Source organism: Trachypithecus francoisi, unplaced genomic scaffold (assembly GCF_009764315.1).
Source record: "Trachypithecus francoisi isolate TF-2019V2 unplaced genomic scaffold, Tfra_2.0 Lachesis_group11, whole genome shotgun sequence".
NCBI lineage: Eukaryota > Metazoa > Chordata > Mammalia > Primates > Cercopithecidae > Trachypithecus > Trachypithecus francoisi.
Window position 1 is genome coordinate 45,389,762 of NW_022681456.1, and position 22,664 is coordinate 45,412,425.

Here is a 22,664-nt window from a genome sequence, read left to right on the forward strand (position 1 = left end):
TACTAGCTCTCTTCACTTTCTTATCAAATCACTCACTGCACAGAAACAAATTTCCTTTAAGTAACTACAGACTAAAAGAGGTCCAATCCAACAGATTCTAGATCTTTCTCCTTCAAGAGCATCTGTTAGTGTTAACCGTTTGGTCTTTCTTAATACACTTTCCTACCTCTCTCTTCATTTGATATGTCTCCATTTAGGATCCTTCTCTTCAACATCTAAATATAGGAGTTTCTCAAGACCTAGTTGTAGATGTCTTCTCTTTTCACTGTATTTAGCCCACTCAACTGTTTCCTGGGGAGAATTAACACCAAATACTCTAAGGCTTCCATTATGAGTATGAGTGAACTTCTGTGCATCTAGAATGTTAACAGCTACCATCTTGGACAGAACTGACAAAACCCCAGTTGAGAAAGGCTGCTCTATAACCTCATCTACAGTCCACCTTATCTACATCCTGGTTTCAATTACCACCTCTATGTTAATGAATAAAATTTCTATGTGTAGCTTAAGTATCTTCTATGAACTCCAGACAAAAAGTGCTGTTCAAAATGTCAAACGGGATGTTTCAACAGTAACGCAAACATGTTCAAGGATAATAGAAAACACAATCTTTCAATCTACTCTGTATCTCAGACATTCAAATTTCTCTAGAATGTAAGTTCTCTGGAAACGTGAATTGTGTATTTACTATCAAAACCTCAGTGCCTAAAATGCTGCACTGTACGAAGGGTACAGTCTGTTTTTAATTGAATGAATATATCAATCTAGCGGCCACAGCAAAAAATTATGTATCTCCAATTCATTAAACATACTTTCTGACATATAATAAATGCCTGAGAAAATATACTATTGTCTTCAATAAAGTTTTATTTTTATTTTTTTGAGACAGAGTATTGCTCTGTCACACAGACTAGAGTGCAGTGGAGCAATCTCGGCTCACTGCAAATTCCACCTCCCTGGTTCAAGTGATTCTTGTGCCTCAGCCTCCTGAGTGGCTGGGATTACAGGCACCCACCACCACGTCCAGCAAATTTCTGTATTTTTAGTAGAGACGAGAGTTTCACCAGGTTGACCAGGCTGGTCTTGAACTCCTGGTCTCAAATGATTGACTTGCCTTGGCCTCTCAAAATGCTGGGATCATAGGCATGAGCCAACGCCCGGGCCTGTCTTTAATAATTAAAAGCAAGAGAAAACAGAACCCTTACGAGTATGAAATGAGGCAGGGTAAGAAAATTAAAAAAAAAAAAAAAAAAAAAAGTACAGAAAAATAACCACACATACACACACACACACAAACTTTTCAAATAATCAGAGTTCTCTGAACATAGTAAAAGCTATCTAAAGGAGTAATAAAAACCACCTTGCTCATGAGAACTGAAAAGCTCTGTACTGCTAGTTGTGTATCTTACATGACATTGTTCTCTGTGCCAAGAAAACAAATAAAATACAGTATAATCAATTTCTTCAAAAAGCATATAATTTAGTTGGATAAAGATAATAAATATTTTATGTGCTGAACATATGTCAAATTATGCCTGCAAATTAACTGTGAATTTTGGGATGACTGAAATACCTTTATAAATTGGGATGCTGTTGAACAAAGGAAGGAATGCTTCTAAAAAGATGCTTTTGCTGAATTAAAGGTAGTTTCTTACTTATTCAACTGAATGTAACATCATTTGAAAAGTTAAGAAAAGTTTCTTACCATTAAAACAGTCTTGGAGGAATCACCAGAGTATCTGAGACTGAATACTCCCAAAGTCCCCAGAAAACAAAAGAAAGTAAATGTGGCCAGATTTCGAATATCTAGTAACGACTCTATAAGTGGTATTGTTCCCATGGTCCAATCACAGCAGAGCTCCGAAGGATTTAATAAAAGCCAAGCATTCACAGGAAGGAGGTAGTTAAAAGTCAGTTGCCTTGTAGGAGTTGGGCTTACAGCAGCTGGGTTATCAAACCTGTATAAAGGATTTAAAAAATGATTACCAATAAAACTTTTAAAATACAGAATTATTTACATAAATAAAACACTAAACAATAAACATTTTATATATCATCTTTTTAAACAGAAGACACAGATAAATGTTATGTGTAACTCAGACTCTTGCTAGAGTTCAAACTATCAAAACTTTATGAAATATCTACTTCAGAGAAGTGATATTTATGAAGGACTATTTGAAAGGCAAGCAGGTCATCCATGTCTGTTTATTATTAGAATAATTCAGACATGCATCCTATAATATTACAATACTGCAAAAGTGTTCCATTAAACCTTTTGATTAAAAGTAGTAACAAAAAGTTGTATAAGATTTATTGTATAAGTTGTATGAATCACTTTTGAAAACATTCACCAATGCTTTCCTACATGAGACATTTCTTTTAGAGCTAAATGTTAATTAAAAATTATGCTTCCTGGAAAAAATTAGTATATTTTTCTCCTATCACGGAGAGAGAAAACCGTATCACCTAGAAGCTTTCTTCCCTCTTTGACTCCTAGGAAGCTAAAAACCAAACTTCTAGTACAAAGTAGTAACTGTGTAGGCCTATATAACAATTTGTGTTCTACTTTTTCTCTTAGTACATACTAACATAAACTTATACCATAGTTTATCTATTCCCAGGCCATGACATATATACATTTCATTAGTTTAGTCTGTGTTCTAAATTTTGTTGGCTATAATATATAGTACTTAAAAGACCCATTTTCTCATTTTAAAATGAGTAAGCCAATGAAAAATCAACTACTATCACTTATTTGACTTGATTTTCTAAAAACACACCAAATATCTGATAAAAATAAATACTATTTGAACAAACAATATCATTTCAAAATTTTCATATGGAATCTCACAACTTACATATTTTTTTCAGATAAAAATAATAAATCATAATTTACAGTTCACATCGAATAGTCAAAAAGATCTTGCATCAGTAGTGAAGTGAAATTAGTCTTATCCTAAATGCTGATGTGGTTCCACAAAACAAAGGTTAAAAGCAAGACTGGGCTGGGTGTGGTGGCTCACGCCTATAATCTCAGCACTTTGGGAGGTCAAGGTGGGCGGATCACCTGAAGTCCGGAGTTCCAGACCAGCCTGACCAATATGGAGAAACCCTGTCTCTACTAAAAATACAAAAAGCAGGGTGTGGTGGCGCATGCCTGTAATCTCAGCTACTCAGTAGGCTGAGGCAGGAGAATCGCTTGAACCTGGGAGGTGGAGGTTGCGGTGAGCTGAGATCGTGCCATTGTACTCCAGCCCTGGGCAACAAGAGCGAAACTCCATCTCAAAAAAATAGAAGAAGAAAAGTAAGAGTGTAAGATAAAACATTTTCCAAGTAACTTAAATGCATTCCAGATCACAAATGGTATCTGTTCAACAATTACTGGGAATGCAAAGAAGCAGAGAAATACAACCTATAATGAAGAGAAAATTTATTTGATAAAAACTGACCAAGGAATGACATTAGTAGGCAAGGACATTAAAGCAATAGAACATGTAGAGATATAGAAGATACAAAAGAAGACTCAAATCAGACTTCTTTCTGAAGATGAAAACAGATTCACAGGTAAGAAATAATTAGATGAAATGAAGGGTAGATTAGATATTGCAGAAAAAAGATTAGTGAACTTGATATAGCAAAAGAAACTATCCAAACTAAAATGGTAAAAGATTGAGGGGAAAAAACAGAGCATCACTGCAACAACTTCAAGAAACTTAAATATACTTAAGTGACATACAAGAAAAAGAGGAAAAAGAAAAGATGGCAAAAATATTTGAAGACTAAACATTTTCCAAAATTTATACAACATTAAGACCTACAGATTTCAAGAAGCTCAGTTTGACTAAGCACAAGAAACATATATAAGAAACAATCATAAAGAGGAAATATAATACACATAACATACATTAGCATAAAGTGGTAAGAATGATAGAGGTTTTCCCACTGAAAACAACATAAGCCAGAAGACAGTACATTTACATTTTCAGAATACTGAATGAAAAGGTCAGTGTAGAATTCTTCACCCAGAGAAAATATCTTTGAAAACCAGATATTTTTAATCAAGAAGTGCTAAAAAAATTCCTTCAGGCAAAAGGAAAAATAGTACCATATAAAAATCTTACCTAACAAAGGAATAAAGAACACTGGAAATGGTGACTCCATAGTTAATGTAAAATACTTTTTATTATTTAAATTCCTCTAAGACAATTGTTTAAAGCAATGTATGTTCAAGGAAAACATATGCAAACTGCACAAAAGCTAAGTTCTTACATATATAAAATGTATATTATATATGATATTTATACTATATATACTGATATTTTTCATTTTATATATATATTCAAAATTAGAATATTCCTTGAAGGTAAATTGTGATAAGCAGAGGATGTTCTAAAATCCCTAAAGCAACACTAAAACAACCAAGATTTATAGCTAATAAGCCAACAAGGAGATAAAATGAAATATTAAAAAAAGATCCAAACGAAGGTGGAAAGAGAAAAAAATGGAACAAAGAATAGATGGGACAAAGATAAAACAATTTTAGCAAGATGACAGATTTCCATCAAACTATATCAATAATCATATTAAATATAAATCATGATATATCCCATCTAAAAGTCAGATTATCTGACCAAACAACAAAAGACCAAATTGTATGCACGCTACAAGAAATCTTTATACATAAATCATAGACAGGTAAAAAGTAAAAAGATGGAAAAAGATACACCACATAGCACTAACAAAAGATAGCTGGGATAAGAAAAAGTGAATTTCTGAGTAAAGACTATTACTAGGGATGAAGCTCATTTAATAATGACAAACGGATCAGTTCCTCAAGATGACTTAACAATCCTAGTTGTTTACGCACCTAATAGCAGAGCTTCAAAAACATGCAAAAACAGATAGAAGTGCAAGGAGAAACAGCGAAATATACAAGTATAGTCAGAGATTTCAACATGGGTCTCTCAGTAACTGACAGAATGAGTAGACAAAAATCACTAAGGATAGAAGAGACTAAATTAACACTAACCTTAACACTTAACCAGTTTGGGATGGGTCATTCATTATCTTTATTGTGGGGGCTTTAAGGGTGTATACGTATGTCAAAACTTACCAATCTGTAAATTTTAAATACATGCAGTTTAAAAAATATGCTAATTATAGCTTAATAAAACTGTTAAAAAACAAAGTAAATAAAATACTTTCTGGAACATTTATGAACATTAAAATCCAAAGTTAAAAAAAAGAATGCAGAAAACAAAGTACCAGAATTTCATACCTGGTGAATACTGGAAGTTGGGATTGAATAACCTGGACTCTAATTACAACAAGTAATAACGTACTGAACATCAAGACAATGAGTTTTACTAATGTCTGTAGCATAGAAAATGGAATGCTACCCTTTCCACGGAGAAACTGTCCAGCAGTAGTACATAATAATGGCAAAGTATACTGAAAAAGAAAATAAACGTTTTAAGCAACAAATAAAAACATATCTCAATGTTTTTAATACTGTAGTACTTTCTAATTGCAAGATTAGATACAAGTATAATTATGAAATTAATGTGGAAGAATGTGTGAAGCTAATAATGAATAAAACTGAGCTCAACAGTCTTACCTAACAATGAATTATACTGTACAGTATTATTGCATACTTTTCCAAGCTGCCTAATGATTCCGTTATTGAAATTTAAAATACAGTTCTTAAAACACTTAAAGTATCATAAAATGTTAAGTAATTTTCAGTAGGTATGAGGATAAGACATGATATCTGGTATTATTATTGGTAAACATTAATTTACATAATGATACATTTAGAAAATAAAAGTAAATAAAATCTGATTCAATTAGGATAAAAGATATCAATAAGTAAATTTATATATTTATAGTTTGGCTTACCCCCTGGGCAATAAACACTTCATACACACAGCAAATTCCTACAACTGTTATTCCTTGTTCTTTACATAATGTTGCAACAGCCACTAAAAACACTGTCAATGCAATTGGAGTCCACACTGCAATTTGAGAACAGAAATTCAGAAAACAATTTTATAACACGAAAAAAAGATATTTTAAACTTTACTTGTGATTCCATATCCATAAGAGTGCTATTTCCTATTAATTAGTAGGACATACTTTAAAATACACTTAAATTTTATAATTTTTGCTTTATACATTCAAAGCAAAATATCAACATGTATAATTTGAACTGAAATTTTTTATGGAGAGAAAAATTATTTAATCAAATACTAACTTTTAAAACAAAGGTAGGGTGGTGAATATGGAAAAGAGAAATTTACAGGTTTGATAATTAATGAGGTATCAATCTGAAATGAAGAGAAATTCCTGAAATTATGACAGATATCTTTATACTTTATTAAATTGATAAATTATTAAAAACTTAAATTTAAAACTATTGGGAAAAGTAGGGTACCATACTTTTTTTTTTTTTTTTAAGACAGGGTCTTGCTCTGTCACTCAGGCCGGAGTAAGTACAGTGATGTGAACATAGCTCACTACAGCCTTGAATTCTGAACTTCAGGCAATCCATCTGCCTCAGCCTCCCAAATAGGACTACAGGCATGTGCCACCACATCTGGCTACCTTTTTTTTTTTTTTTTTTTCTTCTGTAGAGACAGAATTAATATTGTTTGCTATGCCGCTCAGGCTGGTCTCAAACTCTTGACCTCAAGCCATCCTCCCACCATGCTGGGATTCCAGGCATGAGCCACCGTGTCTAGCCCATTCTTATAAAAACTAAAATGAAAGTGGTTAACAATAGGCACCTAAACACTATTCTTCAAAAAATTTGCAATAGACTCTATAAGTTATATTTAAATGAAAAATGTACTTCGTCGACTTTAATTGTCTACCATAAAGCAGTAATTTGACTAAAGAGTAATGAACTGTGAAAGTTCATTGTGCTCTTGTGAGTTTGGGCAACTTTTCCGGGCTTCAGTTTTCTTATGAAAAACTATAACCTCTTATTCTTTTCTAGTTTAAAAAATATCTGGTAGTATGACTGTGTGATCTCAGTTTGCTTTTTTTTTTTTTTGAGCTGGAGTTTCGCTCTTGTTGCCCAGGCTGGAGTGCAATGGCATGGTTTCAGCTCACCACAACCTCCACCTCCCAGGTTTGAGTGATTCTCCTGTCTCAGACTCCTGAGTAGCTGGGATTACAGGCATGTGCCACCATGCCTGACTAATTTTGTATTTTTTGGTAGAGATGGGGTTTCTCCATGTTGGTCAGGCTGGTCTCGAACTGTCAACCTCAGGTGATCTGCCCACCTCAGCCTCCCAAAGTTGCTGGGATTATAGGTGTGAGCCACTATGCCCAGCCGTGACCTCAGTTTTAAGAATATTAACTAAAGCAAAAATTCAAATAATTGACTTAAATCTAAGAACAAACAAGTACAGAATTCATGAATTGAATACATTTTCTTTTGTCATTGGGCTTAATATAGAAATTCACCTATTTTTGAAATTGTTTTCAAAGTACTCTATAGACTAAAATTACTGAAAGAAAATATAACCAAAGACAAGAAATAAACGAAAAAACCAAACCCACGAAACTGTTGCAGATACTAAGTATAATAATATTCTTTCTTTAAAAAAAATCTTATAATCTTATTAGGCCAAAACCACCAATACTAATATACTAGATTATATTATATTACAATGCTAAATTCAACAGAAATTCATAGAGGAAGAAATCAGAAGATGGTTATTGACAAAACAGGCTGGACCTAATGTTGGCCCTTGAAGGATATACAGGACATGGAAAAACTGGGAAAGGTGGATGCATACATAAAGAAATAGGGGTGAGAGTAAGCTAGGCGAATGAAGGATATAGAGAATAGTATGAATGGATGCGTATGTCTACATAAAAACTCGTACAAAATAACAGCATTGAAAGCAGATATTTTAAACAGTTTAAATAGCCAGTTTGGCATATATGATTTCACTGAATCTTAAAATCACTCTACGGAGTAAGAACACAGATGTAATCATACCCATTTTTAAGATGAGGAAAGAATTGTAGAGGTATTTTTAAAAAAGTAACAAAGAATAAGGACACCAAGACTTCATGGTTCTTCTGATTTTAAATTCAGAGCTTCTCAGTAATTTGTATTTCTACTCCAAGGAAGAAAAAGCAAACAGTCACCTTTTATAACCTTGAATTCAATCTCACCAACTAAGAGTAATAAATGCAAATGCCTTACTGAAACCAATCACTTCAGTTATTCAGCCTCTAGTGAGTATATGACTATATAAATACTTTGATTTTATAATCAGATCACTGTGGTTAAAAGTTACTACATGTGATTTTGTCCAAAACAAGTACACCTGGTAAATAAGTTAAGGACACTTAAATCCATTCCCATTTCAAAATACAGGTTTCTAAACTAACTCTACATATGTAAAAGAAACACATCTTCATCCATCACTTATTCAAACAGTTATTTTAAGTATCTACTACATTTCAAGGGTATAGGGAAGCGAGACAAGTATGATATACTCTGTCAAATGGTGACAAAGTGTAAGTGTTAAAAAGAAAAAAAGAGAATGAAGGGAAATAAAAATAGCACCACTGGGAAAGATAAGTAGTGACATTGATGACATTTAAGTGGATATTTAAGCAGAAACCTAAAGTAATAAAAAATCAAGTATGAAGGCCCTGAAATTGGATGACCATATTTACAAAAGAGGTATGGGACATGAATAACACAGAAGTAAAAATGAATATAAATAATTACAACTTGAAAACCTTTGCACAGGCCAGTGTATACTAGATACAATAGGGAACACAAAGATGATGTGGAAACTGTGGCTTCAAAGGTAAAATTACTAAGAGTACAAAGTATCACAGTGGTTAAGAGGATAAAGAGAGGTCCAAGGTAGATTTCAATATTTTTTCAATTAGAATTTAAAATATATTACATTCATTCACTTGCTTCTTTCTTTAATATACTCATACTAATCACCTACTGTAAACTAGGAATCATTCTAGGAAATGAAGATCAAAAAATGGAGAAAAAGTTACCTACCCTAATGAAGGTCACACTCTACTGTGAGAAAGCAATAAACAAAAGAAAAATGTAAACTATGTATTTTCAGGTTAGAAATTAGTATTTTCAGAAGTGCAAGTTAAAGGTATAGAAAATAACATTACCCTGTTTTTGTTTTGGTCAAATGGTGAACTAGATTGATCTGTGGTCCCTTCCCCAAAAATCAACTCTAGAAAAAGGTAAGAGGGAAAAACAGTTTCTAAGACACATTTTTTTTTTTTTTTTTTGTAAAAACAAAAACAAACAAAAAACCTCCTTGGCATTTCAAGGTTACTTTAAGCATGCGTGGTTCTGTGAGTGTTATGAGGAATTACATTTAAGGTAGAAGACAAGAGTGAGAATTTTTTTTTTTTTTAACTTTTGTTCTATCCTCTCCTGGCTGCTTTGGGTAGATCACTATCTGCTCCATTACTGCAGAAATCCACAGCTACAATGGCTAGTGGGTGTTCCAGAGGTAAAAGCAGAGCACTTCAGAAGTCTTGATGGGGTAAGAGGTAGACATTTTTTAAAAGGTACAAACCAACCAATCACTCCTAGGCAGTAACTTCCACAGAGCTACCATTTAAATGCAGAGGGATGGTGCACTGGCCCCTTAATGCTGATTCTCTTAAAGAAAACCGAAAGCGTGCCTAGTAGTACTGGTAGGAAAAACAGTGATCCACAGTAGTTCTGCAGAACCTGGAACTTCACATCCTGGTTTATAATTCCTTTCACACCTTCAGACTCACAGGTTGAACAAAGAATGGCCCTGGCCTTTCCCTTTAACAGGCACAGTAGTTTATAACTTTAGAATAACATGTGGTTTGAGCTCACAAGCCAAAATAAATATCTAAAGGATACAACAATCACAAAACAGAGAGAACAAACATAATAACATATACTACTGAATCAGAATTACTTAAAGAGACAAACCAAGAATTTCAAATAATTCTTTTTTCTGAGATGGATTCTGCAAGAACGGCAGAAGATATAAGACAGGTAATCGAGAGCCTAATTATAATCCAGTAGGCCACAGTATTTTCTAACTTTACCATTCAGGTTTTGGTGAGGATGGTACTTAAAGAGGATATTGGTTTGCAATTCCATATTAGTTACTAAAGTACCTCTTAATACACGATGCACTGCACAGGTAGGGGACTATTATTATCCACACTTAACAGATAAAGAAATGTAAGCACAGAGAGGTTAATTTGCCTGATGTATTACAGTGAATGGAGCTAGTAAATAAACAGTGGAGCTAAAATTTGAAACCAGACTCTTTAGTCCATGCTTTTAACTGCTATGCTATGCGGCCACTCAAATTGTTTTAAGAAAGCATTATGCCGAGCAGCAAAGGTAAACCTACTTATATTACAAATCCAGAACACTTTAAGTTGTTTGGCTAAATCATGTGTTTCTTGAACCTCAGTTTCCACACATAAAATGAGGCTTCTTGTCATGAGTACCTTGGAACTACAGTAAGAAAATCCGCCCCCTCCCCAAGAACTTAAAGGTTTGTGCCCACTGTGCCCACACTCTAAAAAAATCATTTTTATTGCCTGGAACTTGTTTTCTGATAAGAGTAATGAGCAAATGTATATGAAGCACTTTCCAGGGTAGGTCACAAGGTAGGAGCTCAGTAAATAGTTACGATCAACACACAATACAAGTTATATTCTAGGAGGCTTTTAACCTTGCCTAAACAATATCACAGTCTACTAGGTGTTATTTTTCCAAAGACAATTGAAATACTGGTATCTATATCATTTATAGATAACAGAAGATGGAACCAGGACTAACTCTAAAACTCCTCTACTCTAAGGTTATTTGGTTTTTAAAATTAGATCATATAAAATCTATTAACTCATGATAAAACTATAAATTACACACAAACTTCCTAAATACTAGCAATGTTACATATTTCATATTTTCACATACGCTAAAGTAAAACAATATATAAAGATAAATCCCAAATGTGGTATATAATGTATTATAAGAAGCACTAGGAGTAAATAAAAATTCCTTAATCAAGTTTTAGCACTATTAAAAAAAATCAAATGTTAGACACATACCTATGGAATTGTCTGGTCCTTTTGATCTGGTATATGACAAAAAAGCTGCTAGAAAAAAGATAGATGACAAAAGTTCTGCTCTTCCAACAACTCCCGTTACCTAGAAAAGAAAAACGAAGGGGGTCCATATTAATAAAGAATATCTTGAAAAATTACTATATATAATAGTAAAAATACTTTAAGTTCCATAACTTTTCAAGTGCACATTTGTTTCTTAAACATTCTTTTGGTGCCCTCAGGTGGTGAATTTGTGAATCTTACATAAATAGAAATTTATTAGTGACTCTTAACAGTTTATAATTTTTGTAATTTATTTTGAAATAATAAGACTTACAGAAAGTTTCAAAACTAGTACAGAGAGATCCTGTGTACTCTTTATCCAGCTTTCTTCAATGGTAACCATTTAAATATGGTAGAATATCTAGAATTTAAGTACTTCTTACATATTTTCTTAAAATATGAATGTTCTTAATATACAAAGGCATCATAAATTCAAAAAGTTATACCTCATAAATCTGAAAACTAAAGTTTAAAAAGACAATAAATTTTAAAAAGTCCTTAGAAATTCTTGTTTATTAAAAAAAGTGAGCAAAGAACTGTATTCATGTATATATTTCTAAATGGATTTTATATTCTTGAATGAAAAATGTTTATGTTTCAAAAATTTTAAATTTAAAAATTTTACACAGTAAGAAGTTAGACTTTGTGTACTAGAAAGTTAAGAATTAACTGTACGAATTTAAGAGTCTTCAAATATTTGGATTAAAGTCAGGGTTAATTTTTTTTTCTTAAAAATATATACCATTATAATCACTGTGCAGGATTTGTAAAAAAGAAAAAAGAAAACAAATCAATTCATAGTTTTACTTACTGCTTCCGTGTGTATTGGGTGCACTGCAAAAAGTAAAGAAGCAATCACACTACTCTTGTTGTCCAGAAAAAGTCTGCATACTTTGAGAAATATCACACTAACCACAGCATGAAAAATCATATTCAGGAGATGATATGACATTGGTTTTAGTTCACTTAACAAATAATTTAAGCGAAATGTCAATACTGTTAAGGGACGGTAAGACTTGTGGCTTCTCTCCTAAAAGGAAAAAACAATCAGTGATTATTAAAGTACCTTGGTCCAACAGGGTACAAAAGTTCATCATTGCATTTACCATTAAAGATATCAATATCTACATTTTACTGAGAAATAACAATAAAATATGAAATGTCCTAAGAGTAACACAAAAATAAAATAGAATTTTATAATCTGTGTTTTTCTATTTCCTTAGTCCACAAACAAGGTTAATTTCCTCCTTGATTTACAGTGGTCAGAGAACTAACAGTAAAAGGACATTTGACTATTAATTCCTCTTCAATATAACAGTTTTTAAGAAAAGTAAGACAATGCCGGCATTGGTCAAGTTAGAGCACAGGATTCTCTCCAAAGCCTGCCTCCGTATCTATTAGCAATACAAAATGTGGTATAACTACTGGCTAGATCTTCAAAAGGAAATGTAAGAACAGAATGCTTACCAGTTCAATTAAAATAGTGATGACTCAAAAAGCTACTGTCTAGCTGTTTTATGAAAAACATCTCCATAATGTATAAATCTGAATATATTAAACTAGAATTTCCTAAATTACAGAGTAATAGCAGAGTAAAAACTTTCTTAGGGCCGGGCACGGTGGCTCAAGCCTGTAATCCCAGCACTTTGGGAGGCCGAGATGGGCGGATCACGAGGTCAGGAGATCAAGATCATCCTGGCTAACACGGTGAAACCTCGTCTCTTCTAAAAAATACAAAAAACTAGCCGGGCGAGGTGGTGGGCGCCTGTAGTCCCAGCTATTCGGGAGGCTGAGGCAGGAGAATGGCGTAAACCCGGGAGGCGGAGCTTGCAGTGAGCTGAGATCCAGCCAAGGCACTCCAGCATGGGCAACAGAGTGAGATACCGTCTCAAAAAAAACAAAAAAAACAAAAACAAACTTTCTTAGAATATGAAAATAGACACCTTTCTTACAGTATTCTCCTTTGGTAATAAATAGAAGTTCACGTGAAGTACTGACTTTCTTTTTAAATTATAAGTTAATCAGAAATACTTCTTTCCCTAACACAAAACCAAACCAGATTTAAGAATAAAACACACAGTTCAAACATATATAAAATATTAAGCTTTTTTTTGTAGTTTTATACAAAGGGCATTGGCATAGTTTGGATGTTTGTCCCCTCTGAATCTCATACTGAAATGTGAGGAGGTTCAAATGTTGAAATGTTGAAGGTTGGGCCTGGTGGGAGATGTCTGGGTCATTGGGGGTGGGTCCTTTATGAATGGTTTGGTGTCTTCCCCACTGTAATGAGAGAGCTGGTTGCTCAAAAGAGCCTGGAACCTCCTCCTCTTTCTCTTGCTCCCTCTCTCACCATGTGATACACCTGCTTCCCCCTCACCTTCTACAGGGAATAAAACTTTCAAGGCCTCACCAGAAGCCAAGAAGATGCTGTTGCCATGCTTGCCATAGTGTGCAGATCCATGTGCCAAATAAACATCTTTTCCTTAAAAATTACCAGGTATTCCTTTATAGTAATGCAAAACAGACTAATATAGGCATTCATATTCAGCTTCTTTGCTCTTCTACTTCCTATCGTATTTTGCTGTAACTTTCTGGCACACAAGTAGACTTGAGCCTGTTCATCCTTACTAGGGAACATTAGGAAAAACAAAGAATAAATCACATTTTGAAATTAGGAACATTTTAATATCTCTGTACTGACTATATACTCCATGATGTACTATCTACTTAGAATGTTCTTTCCTGCTTGACTAATTCCTTTACATCCTTCAAATTTCCTCTCAAGAATATAAAGCTATTTTTAAGGCACTGTATTGAACTGACATGATTTGTACCAGAAAGTAGGACTCTAGAAACCCTTTGAGTACCTGAAATGTCATTGTGGCTACAAAGGAACATATATTCCAGATGAAAGGATGAACTCAGAAAGTAGAAGGGAATATGTAGTTTGAATTGCAGTATACGTAATTGTTCAGTTAGAGCTATTAGACATACATATACTATAGGTGATGACCAACTAACAGACCAATTATTAACATAACCAATTATTCACATAACTCATTAGGGATCTATTTCAGATTCCACTGTGACAAATCATCAGTCCATTAGGTATCAAGTTTACTTTGTGAAAACACCTAGGGCCATTAAAAAAAACAATTCAAATCATTATTACTTTCGGTCATACTTTAATACTTTAATAATTTAATGATTTTTTCTTTAAAAAAATTACTCATGATATTAGTTGGCAACAAAAATATACAACAGTATAATGCATGAATAAGCTAAGTTTCCTGTTAATGTGAATCTCAATATAGAGATGGCAAAATCATAATGAGATAAAATATTTGCAGAAGTTACTTTAGCACAAGGTACTTTATAGGCCAAATGCCAGAGGAAGGTGGCTCATTACAGTTCCCTGGCTCTCAGCCACGGCTATACCAAAGAATCAACTGGATGACTTAAACAAAAAGCCCCACCCTCCTCCCCCACATAAAACAACTACTAAACACACACACACATACAAAATAAGACAAAAATATTGTTACCTACATCCCACTCTGAGATTATCTGAAATAACAGGTTTGGACAGAGCCTTGGTAATATGTTTCCTTTTTTTTTTTTTTTTTTTGAGACGGAGTCTCGCTCTGTAGCCCAGGCTGGAGTGCAGTGGCGCTATCTCGGCTCACTGCAAGCTCCGCCTCCCGGGTTCCCGCCATTCTCCTGCCTCAGCCTCCCGAGTAGCTGGGACTACAGGCGCCCGCCACCACGCCCGGCTAGTTTTTTGTATTTTTTAGTAGAGGCGGGGTTTCACCGTGTTAGCCAGGATGGTCTCGATCTCCTGACCTCGTGATCCGCCCGTCTCGGCCTCCCAAAGTGCTGGGATTACAGGCTTGAGCCACCGCGCCCGGCCGGTAATATGTTTTCATTCTTTAAATGCCCCAGGCAAATTCTAATATGGCAGTCAGGGTTGGGATCCAATGAACTATCAATAAATAAAGTAGCACGTATCTATAGCATAAGCCTACTAAAGAGCTAATCTAAACACTGAGAGGTTCACAGGAATCCAAAGACCCCCAATACGGCAGTATTCATATGGCTTAGAAGAATGTCCTAAGCCCAAAATGTGTTCTTAAGACCTACATTGGCACAAAAATTCGTGTAAGATACACATGGACACGTATCTTCTAGGCTATCATTACTTGATGATATCAACGATTAGATCTTTGAATATGCTAATTCCAGGCTTATCATGAAATCTATGACACCTAAGAACTACCCAGAATAATTTTTCCCTAGTGTCACATTTGCCTTCAGGGAGAGAATATGCCCATTAGAAAATACAAGGAAACTACACTCTTCACTCTTAATAAACTGTTACTCTAGTTTGTTCATCCATTCTGTCAGAACATATTACGAGTCTTTTTGTTAGTCCGTCTGCTTATGGGCTTTCTGAACAAAATTAAATTTTCAATCTGCACAGCTGAGAAAATCAGGGAACAGATCACTGACACCATGGTATGCGATATGTGTGTGTCCCTGCCCAAATCTTATATCAAAATGTAATCCCCAGTATTGGAAGTGGGGCCTGGTGGGAAATGATTGGATTATTGGGGTGGATTTCCTATGAATGGTTTAGCACCACCCCACTTGGTACTATATTCGCTATAATGAGTTCTTGTGAGATATGGCTGTTCAAAACTGTGTAGCACCTCCCACTTTGCTCTTCTTGCTCTGCTTTTGCTATGTGAAGTGCCTGCTCCCACTTCCCCTTCTGTCACGACTGGAAGCTTCTTGAGGCCTCCCCAGAAGCAGATGCTGCTATGCTTCTTGTACAGCTGGTAGAACTGTGAGCCAATAAAACCTCTTTTCTTATAAATTACTCTGTCTCAGGTATTTCTTTATAGCAATACAAGAATAGCCTAATCTAGAAAATAAGACCATTTAATATGGCCAGCTAAACTATCAGTTCAAAACCTCAACATTATGACTAAAATCATAACAGATACCAGCATAAATTGAGGGAATGGACACATAGTTCTGAGGGTCTCTGGAGATTAAAAGTAGGTATAGAGGAGGACAAGCTGTCTAGAATAATGTATAATAGGGCCATATTTTCCTCCTTATTATCAAAAGATTTTTTTTCAAAAGCTAGAATTGGGTGAGAACAAAAAGGCAAATAAAGTCTTCTTACTAAATAAGACAAAATAATTATATGTGCTTGTGATCAGAGGAATGAAAGATTCCATCCCTAACCTTGAGAGCCTTCCAAATTTGGGGAATGGGGAAAGAGGCCACAATGACCGAGAAACATATTGTTAACATTACCGAGAGTTACATGTTATGTCTCAACAATTTATTCAATATGTATGTTCCAGGTACTGTAGATAAAGTACTTTATTTATTACTTGAGACTTTAAATGACTTATGTTTTTATTCTACTTTCCCACCTGGGAAATTTAGGTTTATTAATATAGAATTTTAGTTTAGCAATCAATATCCCTCAGAAATTTGAAGCACTACTCTCTTTTTTATTTTGGAAAGGAATTATCCTCTTTTACAGATCAGGAAAATGACTTTCCATCTGAAAGATGTATTCTCACGTATTTCACACAGCTAGTATGTGACATAACTAAAATTAGAATCCATTCTATATGATATCAAGCTGATAAGGATTTAATCCCAAACAGTTTAACAGTGACCTTCAAAACAGTAAAAATACCCTCATAAAAATGAACCATATGGACATATGGATGAATAAAATATTAAACTATTGAACTAAACTTTCAGGTTCTCAATATATAACCTAAATAACTATTATGTAAGAGATAGGACAAAGATTCAAAATTTGTAATAACCACTTTTTCTGCAAGAGAAATTGGCAGTATGTGTACTATTTTTACCCTTAAAGTCTTATCTATTTATATTGAAGTTGCTGTATTTTAAAATGTTGAAATATATCACATCTCTTTTGCCTTACTCATAATGTAGAAAAAAGAGAAATAAAGTCAATTAGCAAAAAATAGGCTTTATTACACCTACTGCTCTCCCTATACATTTGATTTTCACATAAATATATATTATTTTTAAGAAGTTAAGCCAAAACTACCTATTGGGTACTATATTCATGTCTGGGTGACAGATCGGTACCCCAAACATCAGCATAACGCAATATACCCACGTGACATACCTGCATATGTAGCCCTATATCTAAAAGAAAAGAAAAAAAAAAAAGGCGCCAAGGTAAACAGGCAAAGAAATAATCAAGTACTGCTCTAAAGAAGATAACCTCATCCTCAGCTTCCTGTTCAATTTATTACAAACATGTTACGTTTCATATAACAATTTTAGGGTTAAAAATCTGTAATTGTTGTGATGATAATGTTAATAAAAAATTAGAAGTAATAAAATACCAGAATATTTCAAAATCTGAGACATGTACAAGTAATATGTAAATACTTACCTCAGACATAGGGGTTCCCCAGAAGTCATTTTGAAATAAAGTTTTTAAAGGTGTAGATGGATGCAAGTCTTTGTTATCCAGTATTGCTGAAACATCATCAAAAACAAAACCACAAAAGAGGCTGTTCCAATAGCAGGCAGTAACCACACCTACTATTAAGGTTATTTCTTTTAGGTTAATATCAGCCATCTTTTCTGTAAGCACTTCTGGACAAAAACTGGAAAAAAATCATAAAGATAAAATAAGGAACATATTTATTTCAAGTAAGTTTAATTTTAGTAGGTGGGTAAGTAATTGCATATTAATTCTCCAGAGAAAAGCTCAGCTAAAATGCCATTCACTTCTAAGAAGCATAAGCTAATCATCTGTTGAAACTCAGCCCCCTCTCTTCATGGATAAAGCCAAGTAAACTTCTCTCCTATTCCAAGGAAGAAGATTGGAGATTTCCTCTATAAAACATAGGGTCTCTGATAACAGGGACACTATGTCAGCCCCCTCTCTTACTGGATAAAGCCAAGTAACTTTCTCTCCTATTCCAAGGCAGAAAACTGGATATTTCCTCTGTGGATTATTTAAAACATAGGGTCTCTGATAACAGGGAAAAGGCAGCATATTGAAAATAAAGGTTAAGTAAAAAAAAGTCTGTCCATATATTTTAGGTTGAGACCCTCCATGCCTTTTCTACTGGGCACAAAATTCCATAAAACTTTGCAACATTGCAAACAGTTAGGATTCTAAAACCTTCTGGAAATAAAAAAGGTTCCAGAGTAAGAAGCAGGAATCAAAAATCATTTTTTTCACCCAAAATGCTGTAAGCTAGAAACAAAACAAAACAAAAAATTCCCTTTCAAAATAAAAAGAGTAATGTTTCAAACTTCTTAGGGATACTGATTTCTAAACTAATTCTATATTCATAAACCTAAATTTCCCACATGGGATAGCAGAATAAAAACCTAAGTCACTAAAGGTCTCAAAAAATTTTCCTCTGATGTTCCTTTTCAAGAAACTCGGAGAAAAGGTACACTACTAAAATGAAGCAGTGTATTAAAAAACAAAGATACAGAAATCAGGAAATGGGATTCAATATAAGACAGCTATATATACATGTTGTAATTTAGAAAAACCAAATGAAACAATTCAGGTTATCTATCTTTGGGTAGGTAAAAATCAAGTTTTGTGTACAGGTCAGAAATTTCTCTTCCCATAAATAATCTCAGGCCACTGGCTTGGTAACATCAATTCACTTGGGGTGACAAACTGTTGTTTGGTTAAATGTTCTAACCACAGGAAAGTTTAAAACTAATAGAAGAAAAAAGTAAATTAAACCTGTGGTTTCAATACTTTATAGTTATACTTGGGAACAACGTATGTATCTAATTTTTAGAATACTTGCAATGTTTAAGAGAATCTAGCATCCTGGAGACTTTGATACATTAGCTATTAAATTATTGTTAAATACATTAAAATAATTTAAAATAATTAAAAATACAAAAAATACATAATATGCGTAATAAACATAATATTAAATTATGCATCTGATATTTTAGAGTAATTGCAACCTTTAAGAGAATCTGACATCCTGGAGACTTTGATATATTAGCTGTATAACTATACTTTTTAAAATATATAATAACATGTATAAGAAACATATTAAACATAATAAACATATTAAACTACTATGTAATTTCTGGATTCACAACTACAGTTGAAAAGCATAATAATTTAGCTAAATACACAAATAGAATTAGAATTTTTATAAGAACTTGGGATTTGCTATAGTTTTTAGTTTTATTTCCTAAATTTAATCAGTTCAAGTATTAAGAAAGTTTTCCTTAAGTTAGGCATCTGAAGTACTTAAAAATGAATACATTCAAAATAATTCAATTCTTTGATATATCTTTATTTGATATATATATATCCAAACATATAGGTATGTACATAGTTCTTCTTTAGTTGTGCCTGGGGTCACTCATGTGCTTATAGTTATCCAGTGGCTTGATTAGGGCTGGATGGCTTTTAAAGGGTAGATTTCTCAGCTTTGAAAGCTAGTCTCCGCTACTTATTATCACATTCTCTAATAGCTTAGCTTGGGCTTCTTAAATGATGATCTCAGGACAATAGGAAGGCAAGGTTAAATGTACAAGCTCTTTATAAGGCTCTATTTAATGCATATTTTAAACATTATCATTTAAATAAGGTACATCCTGAATCAATGGGGAAGAAGTTATAAAAGGGCCAAGATAACAGAAGTGTTAATATTCCCCAAGGGAGTGTAGTATGAGAGAAAGGGAGAGAGAGCATATTATGAGCTCAGTTGTGGTATCATCTCAGGTTACTTCCAAGAGTCACCTGCAAAGTAGAGTTGCAGGGAAGGGAGAGATTTACACAAAGGCATAGATAGAGGGGGACATGACTCACTGGGGGCTATTATTGTAAACATGTAACACATTATTCTTGTTAGTTGTGAGAACTAATTTTTTCCTAGGCACAGAAGCAGACTCACAGATGCAGTTTAAGTGGATGGGATGACTGATTTCTGTTTGCTTACAAAAATGGGGTGTTACTATATTTGTACACAAAATCCAAGTGCAATTGGAAATGTGAAAGGAAAATAAAACTTGGGATCCCAATTCATTATGCCTAAAGAAAAAATTAGGGTAAAAGCTGAGTCATGCAAGAAACTGCCTCTCCTTTTGTTCTTAAGCAGACAGCTACAAATAAAATGTTAAATATCTCCACAGGTAGCTACTTTATGTTCACCTTATCTGAAGTGTGCAGCAAGCAGACACTTGTCTTCCTTCAACATGAGGAAACTGGAAAGATCAGTAGGGAATCAGTGTGAATTAAGTCATTAACCATGGCTTAATTTGCCACGAAAATAAGGCAAAACAAAATGTTTAGGATACACAATGGATACAAAATGGCCATGCTTTGTTTTAGAGATTGGAGAAGTAAGCTACTATGACTTTTCTTGGTAAGTCAGCAAAAAGGAACTAGAAGCAACATCTAAGGAATATATATTCATTGCTACTGAGAACAAAGGTAAGCAATTATAAAAGGTGAGGCTTTCTCGTTAAGTGATTTTGGTCAGATAAAACTGTTCACAAAAGCCTAGGGCGGAAAGAAGGCAGGTTCAGACAAGTGTTCTTACAACAAGGCCACTTACAAAATTGTCACATAAGTCCCATCTCTTGATGAAAACTGACAGGTGCAGAAAATCTGATGAAAAATAATAGAGTTCTGGCAATTTTCCTCAAAAATACATAGTGAGTTACTTAACTAGAACTTGAGTTAAATTTCCTGATTCACAGTTAGGTACAAACAGACTACAATGCATACAAACTTAGTTGACTTGTTCAACAGAGCTGACTTGTTCACTGCTGTATCCTCAGTGCCTAGCATAGGGAACAAGATCAAAAATATTGTTAGAATGAGTTAAAGAATAAAATTTAGGTAAGATTTTGATTTTAGTTACAATTGTCGGCCGGGCGCGGTGGCTCAAGCCTGTAATCCCAGCACTTTGGGAGGCCGAGACGGGCGGATCACGAGGTCAGGAGATCGAGACCATCCTGGCTAACACGGTGAAACCCCGTCTCTACTAAAAAAATACAAAAATCTAGCCGGGCGAGGTGGCGGGCGCCTGTAGTCCCAGCTACTCCGGAGGCTGAGGCAGGAGAATGGCGTGAACCCGGGAGGCGGAGCTTGCAGTGAGCTGAGATCCAGCCACTGCACTCCAGCCTGGGCGACAGAGCGAGACTCTGTCTCAAAAAAAAAAAAAAAAATGTCACTGAGATCTAGGTTACAATCTTAGCTTCATCAATTACTACTTAACTTCCATGAACTTGTTCTTGCTTCTGAAAAATCAGAATAAAATTTACCATTAGAGACTAGGCACCTTGAGTTTATGAATGTGAGCAAGAGGGTGGTGACAGTAAGGGCAGGAAAGAGTAATACAGATAACCAAAACTTATAAGTGAATACATAAAAATAAGTTGTAATGAATGAAAAAACAGTAAGAAAAACAAGGTGTTACAGTAAACAGATTTCTATTATGAAGATAAACACGCAGTAGTAAGAATAGCATATGACATAACATGTGCTCAATAACTATTAAATTTCATTCCTACCATTGTCAGAGGTATTTGAACCAGAACAACTCCATCTTGAATAGGGGCTGGGTAAAATAAGGGTGAGACCTACTGGGCTGCATTCTCAGGATGTCAGTCATTCTAAGTCACAGGATGAGATAGGAGGTTGGCAAAAGGTATAGGTCATAAAAACTTTGCTGATAAAACAGCATGCAGTAAAGAAGCCAGCCAAATCCCACCAAAACCAAGATAGCGAGAAAGGTGAGAAGTCTGGTAGTTCTCACTGCTCATTATACACTAATTATAATGCACTAGCATCCTAAAAGACACTCCCACCAGCGCTATGACAGTTTACAGATGCCATGGCAATGTGAAGAAGTTACTCTACATGGTCTAAAAAGGGGAGGAACACTCAGATCTAGGAATTGTCTACCCTCTTCCCGGAAAACTCATGAATAACCCACCCCTTGTTTATCATATAATCAAGAAATAACTATAAGAATCCTTAGTCTAGCACCTCCAATGGGGGTGTGTGCACCTCCAATTCTTTCTTGACAAGATACAAGAGCCCTCTCCTGGTGTCTGGATCAGAACCCCTTTCCATAAACACCATTCCATGTTAAATTATGAATTAAGAACACTGAACATGAAGAATATTTAATTCAAATTAATTGAGTAAACACTTACAAAATTAAAATAAAACATTTAATAAAAATAGCAAGATTGAGGCACAAGCACTTCACAAATATTGGTTTCCCAGAATGTCTGAGGAGGTATATAGAAGTTAAGAATATGTCCTTCAGCCAGGGAGATCTGTGTTGAATCACACTATTTAAGTTAGAGTACTTAGCTTCGCCAAACCTCAGTTTCTTAACTTAGATGGAAAATGAGGACAACGTAAGCACCTATTTCACTGGATTGTAAGGACGAATAAACAA

General features: G+C 34.3%; 1 protein-coding gene across 3 annotated transcripts in view; it reads right to left on the minus strand.

Annotated features, from left to right (window-relative positions):
• Positions 1–22,664, minus strand: part of TMTC3 (transmembrane O-mannosyltransferase targeting cadherins 3) — a 55,927-nt gene that overhangs the window by 32,013 nt on the left and 1,250 nt on the right. For 2 of the 3 annotated variants that reach the window (XM_033221121.1, XM_033221123.1), the window contains exons 2-7: positions 17,639–17,855; positions 11,990–12,208; positions 11,119–11,218; positions 5,899–6,014; positions 5,279–5,451; positions 1,706–1,958 (exon numbers count right to left, since the gene is read on the minus strand). In XM_033221121.1, coding sequence (XP_033077012.1) covers positions 1,706–1,958; positions 5,279–5,451; positions 5,899–6,014; positions 11,119–11,218; positions 11,990–12,208; positions 17,639–17,855 — 1,078 coding nt within the window. Of the gene's footprint in view, positions 1–1,705; positions 1,959–5,278; positions 5,452–5,898; positions 6,015–11,118; positions 11,219–11,989; positions 12,209–13,588; positions 13,806–17,638; positions 17,856–22,664 lie in introns of those variants that run through there. The other variant, XM_033221122.1, reaches the window with a different exon arrangement.